The 6,547-nt window shown below is 30.9% G+C and overlaps 1 protein-coding gene across 1 annotated transcript; it reads left to right on the forward strand.

The window, feature by feature from the left end:
• Positions 1–1,006: 1,006 nt before the first annotated feature.
• Positions 1,007–1,814, forward strand: LOC121116778 (uncharacterized). Its single transcript, XM_040711064.1, has 2 exons — positions 1,007–1,132; positions 1,204–1,814. The coding sequence occupies exons 1-2, from the start codon at positions 1,115–1,117 to the stop codon at positions 1,654–1,656; spliced, it is 471 nt and encodes a 156-aa protein (XP_040566998.1). The 5' UTR covers positions 1,007–1,114; the 3' UTR covers positions 1,657–1,814.
• Positions 1,815–6,547: the final 4,733 nt, after the last annotated feature.

Raw genomic sequence — 6,547 nt, forward strand, 5'->3', positions numbered from 1 at the left:
AATATATATATATACTCAGTAGAAGGAATTAGATTATTTCAAATGAACATGGAGAGGTTTTCATTTCTGAAAAAAACTATTTAAAAAACTGTGCTTGAGGTTGTTGCTTCTAGCTAATAAAAGGGAACTGACACTTTATACAGGGTGAGCAACACAGGTTATTTTCAGAAAGTTATACAACAAGTTTTATAAATCAAAAAAGTTATATGTTCATTTCATAATGATAACAATAATAAAAAAATTATTTTGTACAATTTTAAATGTTAAATCAGATGGTTGACTCCCCCACCCACCACGAAGATCTTTACATTTTTTTTCGTTTCTCTTTAAAAAAAACTTTTCAGAAAGAGGACTTAAAAAGATAACTATTTTATACAAAAAGATGATAAATTAAATTGGTAACATGTATTAATTCAAAGATGAGAATGATTGTTTGATTAAGTAATTCGTTATTGGCGATTATTCAAAGGTTTTTTCGGAAATAAAACCCCTTCGACTTACCCCCCACTTGAACAAAACCACACCAATTTACAATCCTTGCATAACACCAAATCTGACAACTTCATTTTTATCTCACTACCAAAATTATTCCTGGAATTATTTTTGTTCAAATAATTCTGCAAATTTAAAATTATCAAAATAAATTAAAAAAATCGTTAGTTGGATATTATAAATGGGAAAAATTAACTAATTTCTCAAAACTTCACTTAGAAATACTCAAGAGCTAAATTACAGTTAGTTTAAGTAATAAAGAAATCCTCATTCGAACCATTTATGATTTCGACGGCAAACGCACGTTCATAACTATTCCAAGGCATGATAGTGACTGACTTTTATTTTTAAGATAGCTTTGGAATCGTCCCTCTAGAATGAAGGCAAAGAGGGATGGTAAATAATAAATGTATAATAATTAGATTCAAAGCAAGCCGTATAATATACATAACTATGTAACAGAGACGCACAATTAACCTTATATGTACTTTTTGCCTCCCTAAAAAGAATGAAAATTACATGGATGGGTAGGTATATAAATCAATGTAGATTTTGATAACGACATCATTCTCAGATCATCAGTTACATAGATCAAAATAGACAAGTCAACTCATAATACAAAATGAAAACATTCTTCAGTGTGAGTCAAACACCTTTTCAGCATTAGTCTTATCCAAGATTCATTTCTTTATCATATTCAACTCTTTTCAGGTCCTTGCTTTCTTTGTTGTCTCTGCTTTTGCATCTCCTGATGCCAAAGCAGATGCTGAAGCCGATCCTGAACCTTACTACGGCTATGGAGGACTCTATGGATATGGAAGACCATATGCCGCTGCTTATACCAACAGCTACTTTTATACTCCTCGCCCTGTCGGCTATGGAGGACACTCCTATGGATATGGAGGACATTCCCTTGGTTATGGAGGACACTCCCTTGGTTATGGAGGACACTTTCTTGGAAAACGTGATGCTGAAGCTTCTCCTGAAGCTGAGGCTGATCCCGGATATGGTTACTACTCATCCCATCGTGCTTATGGTGGTCACCTTCGTGGGGGATATCATGGTCGTCCTTATGGGCTCGGATATAATTATGGCAGAGGATACGGACATGGATCAGGATATCCTTATCTCAGTGGATACCATTATGGAGGATACTATTATTAAAGAGCTCTTTCTTTTCAGTCATAAAGAGCATCACTTGGAAGAAGTATTCAAAAAAATGAATCTTGTAGTTTTTTGATCTTATGTAACTTTTTTTTTTTTTCATGTCGGTTTTGTTAAGCCTTCTGTTTAGTTCATAAATACATTTCATAAAAAAATTATTCCTTTATTACAACATATTTTGTGGTAAACATCTATATACATTTGGAAATGATAATAGAGCAAAGTCTTTGTGAATGCTTGCTTATTTGTGGGTATTCTTTCCTAAAGTCATTTTTTAGTGTATTTTAGGACAGTTTAAATCCTTGTTCTAAGAAAAAAATATGAATCAAGGGCTGTTTTTGAAGAAGGAGTATGTCTAGCTAAAGCTCATATTAAAATAGAAAATAAGTAGATGATATGAAATAATAAATCATGAATGTGACTTGGGATCAGGTTTAGCAATGTGTGTGTGTCGTTAAAGCTCAACCAGGTAGTGGTCTAGAGACGAAAGTACTCCTTGGCTCATCCCATCAAATTTTAAAAAAATCTCAAGCTGTTATTGTTATCTTTTCATTCTTGAGGAGAGAACATTTAAACGTGTGCGTGTGCAGATGAAAAATAGAAAGCAACACACAGAATTTATTTGGGAGATATCTTCTATGTTATTAAAGCAAAGTGTGTCTGTTCATCCACCCATAATAACTCCGGGTACTGCTCCTAGTTGACTATAAATTGAAGTACATTTTAAAAAAAATACTCTCATCATATATTTATAATATTACCGATTCTTTATCATTTTATACAAAATCTAGAGTCCTTTAGAACAACTTGTTTCCAATAGTGGGGGTCACTAGCAACTATGGATGGATCGAAAGATAATTTCCAAATAGAAGAATACAATTTAAACTCTTGCGTCATTAATTTTTATGAGTATTTCTCAGAAGAGAGGGATCCACTAAAAAATAACTGGATAGGCCCCTTTTGCCCCCCAGCTTATCATGATTTGTATGTCATGAAAGATGTTCTTATTCAACTTTTATGTAACCATACGCTAAAAACAAATTTTGATTCTAAAAAATTGACATATTCTTTTTTCTTTAATGAATGAGTACCCACTACTGGCCAAATCAGCTTTAGATTTACTTATACCATTTGGCTTAAATTATTTATAAAATTTTATTTGGAAAGTGTGATACTGAAGCTTCTTCTGAAGCTGAACGTGAGGCTGATCCCGGGTATGGTTAGAACTCATCCCATCGTATTCATGGTGCTCACATTCGTCAAGGGTATCACGTTTTGGGATCTTTGGGCTCGGATATAATTATGGCGGAGGATGTACGCATATTGGGAAAAGTTAAAAAAAACAAATTGGAACTTCCTAATAGTATGGGCAGTTTTGGCTCAATTCTCCGGAGCTTATTTTTGGGTTTTTTGGAATTTAAAAAAGAAAAAAAATCCAAAAATTAAAATTTTAGTTTTTGAAAATTATTTCACAAATTAAATTTGAAATATACAATTTCATATTTAAATTTTTTTCAAAAATCCACAACTATTCACACAAAAATACATTTTTTTGGGAAAAAAGTTCAAAAATCTATAGTTGTTTAGATAAAATTTCAAAAATTCACTGCTATTGAGAAAAAAATTAAATATTTTGGAGAAAAAATTAAAACATCCACAGCTGTGTACACAAAAAAATTCAAAAAATTCTAGTTCTTTCAAGAAAATACATTTATTGTAAAAAATTACAAAATAAATATAAATTAAAATTTTTTGTAAAAAAATTTCAGATATAAAATTTTCTAGTAAAAAGCAACAATTCCTTAATCTTGGGGAAATGGCTATTTTTTTCATTACTAAAAATAATAATAAATAGTTAAATAACACTAATAAATAAGCATCGGAATGACAAATTAAAAATTATTTTGCTGATGCTAATACGGGTTCCAGGAATAAATACCCATTTCTCCGATTCTGATTAACAACTACCTAATTCCGGATTTAATGACATTTTTTAAATAGATGAATATAAAATTTATACAATTTATTAAAGAAGTTATAAATATTTTTATTTGAATACATTATTTTTTTGTATCTATAGTGCTTTATTTTATATTTTCATTTATAATTAGTTGTATTTCATTGTTACGAGATTTGATAAAGGTGTCTTTCACTTTTCCTTTTGTTAATTGTTTAGACTATGACAACAGCTACAGTATTGATTGATGACATTATTGATATAGAAATATATCATGGTTACAATTTTACTTCTACTTTACGAATATTTGTATTTAGCTAATATAATGAACTTTGAGTAAGTTAGGTGGAAATAGTCTACAACTAAGAACCAAAAAAATGTACTCATTCAGAATTTATATATATTTTATGCTACTTAAACTTAATCCTTCATTTTAGATTTCATTGTTTATAAAAAAAAATTGCAAATATTTATTCACGTATTATATGATCAACATTTTATCACTTTTTTTTTTTTGAAAAATAGATATGATATCTGACATTCTGACAGATTGTAGGTATGTCTCAAGTTCTTAATTCTATTAACTTATCACAAAAATAAAATAAAAAGTTAAAGTATTTCTTTCATACTCAATTAATTACCTATTTGTAAACCTCACTACTTATGAGAAATGATGGACTAAATATTCATATTAATGAAAATCTTCAGTCTCCAGTTAGGTAGTATATGAACCTTCACATAAAAGTTCCATCAGCATACCCTCTTGGAGAAGTTCGTATTAGCAGCTTTCATTATTTTTGCGTTGCATTCAATCTTTCTCATCTTTTCCATTCAATATTTTGTGTCTTTTCCTAGTCTGTTTTAAATGGTCGACGACCTCACATCCAGCCATGGTTTTTAAATTAGACTTATTGGAACCAATATCAAGGATTTTTGTATTATCTTACTTGATATTAAGACCAGATATCTTTTTAAAACGTTCGTACAGTCTCAGGCATAGCCTTGCTTTATTCTTCAGTTCCTCTTCCGAAGCGCCTTCTAAAAGAATATAGTTGTCATCTGCGTAAAATTGACATGAGCCTTTCTTCCCTCCGAAATTGATTCCAAACATTTGATTGTTGTTTACTTTGCCCATGAAGGGTTAAAAGTGCCAAATTAAAAAGGTATGGAGATAGGGGATCTCCCTGGCGGGTGCCCCTCTTGGACCTTATTGCTTTTGAGAGGACACCATCTATGTTGAGAAAGGAGGGCGCATTTTAAATAAAGCCTCTTATCATGGTATATATGTGATCGCAAAAGTTTTTTTCAATTTTGCTTCAAACCAGCCTTTATTGTATCAAAAGCCTTGCAGAAAGCAACTGCTATTATTGCACTATATCTCCCATCCGACTTAGCATTTTTAATAATTCACATCCGTGTTCAGCGTAATATCGTAAAATGCCCTTCAGGAATTAGTTTTGAATTAGCTGCTATTTTCGCTGTTTGGTTGCAGAAATGTTTGAAAAGTAAATCCACAAAAGGCCGGTCTTCTTTCAAATGCTTCCTGACGTACAAATTAAAGTCCGATTCTGGAAAAATATGGTTTTGTTATTTTACCAGTTTATTCTGAGCTTCTTGGCTTCTGTTTCTCTCAAAGACAGACACATATTTTTTTAACACGGTATGCGTCCTCATTCAACTCTCTAAGGCGTTTCAAATATTCTTTGAAAGAAAGTCTTTTATATTCAAGCATTAATATTTGTGTTTGTTTAATCTGTTGAATATAGGACTCAGTCGATTGAAGCTGGGTCTTGAAGCGGGTAAGTTGTCTTATCCTGTCATTTTTTTTTTTTGTTTTTTTCATCTCAAATTTCCTCTATCGTAATTCTCTTAATTCCATTAAATAGTCCACCAACAATTTTATTTGTATTTTTTCCATTTGTTTTTAGTTTATCAATAAAAAGGTCCAAATGTTTAGAGGCCCAATCAATGAACCTTCAATTGTTCAAAATCTTTTTGGGCATTATCCATCTTTTCCTCTGATGACACAGAGAAAGCTCTACTACAAAAGCTTTATGGTCTGATCTACCGTCATTAATAGTCTCGATATGTTTTAATCTCTTTGTCAGCTCCGAATTTATAAGTAAGGGATATATGGGACTTCATTTTAGTCGACCATGTATCGATAAAACTATCTCCATGCCAAAATTTAACTGCTTCAACCATTCTCAGATCTTCCATCATCAGTTCTAAAACTTTCATAGATTTTAAGTTATATTCCCCTACGTAATTACAAGAATACGTTCTTTTGTCAACGAACAGATTTAGATCACCAGCCAACACAAGATTATCATAGTCTAGTTGTGCTAATTCTTTATAAATTTCTTATTAGAATTCCGCTCTAAAATGGTACGTTGTTTAGTATTTATATCATACGTACATAATATATTACCCAGGTTAACACAAGCGTCATAAAAATCAGAGACCATGTGTCATTAATATTATAAAGTTGTAGATACACAATTTCTTTTATATTAATTACTATTGTTTAGGGTTATTTTGTTATAATTATTATTAGTATTATTACAAAGATCCAGGCCAAAGGCATCAGTTCCGAATTTTTTTGAATCATGTCTGTTTTTTGTAATATCTTCAAATTATGATTGAATGTAAGTTTGCTTCAATTTTTACCCAAGATTTTTGGCATGCTTCTCACTTTTTTCCTCCTCAATATAACTGTTCTTCAAAGTATTTTCAAACAGATTCCCCTTTATCTTTAGAGGATATTCATTCTTAGAGTATGTACCACTTCAGTCTGACTTACTTTGATACAAACTTGGATAACATTTTGAATCTGGATCTGATGGAAAAATTATTAATAATTCGATTTTCTATTTTTTTAATTAATTAATGCACCACGAGCGCACCTTATGGAAAAATATATTATTATTGTAG

The sequence above is a fragment of the Lepeophtheirus salmonis genome, chromosome 4, assembly GCF_016086655.4.
Source record: "Lepeophtheirus salmonis chromosome 4, UVic_Lsal_1.4, whole genome shotgun sequence".
In the NCBI taxonomy this organism is placed as follows: domain Eukaryota; kingdom Metazoa; phylum Arthropoda; class Copepoda; order Siphonostomatoida; family Caligidae; genus Lepeophtheirus; species Lepeophtheirus salmonis.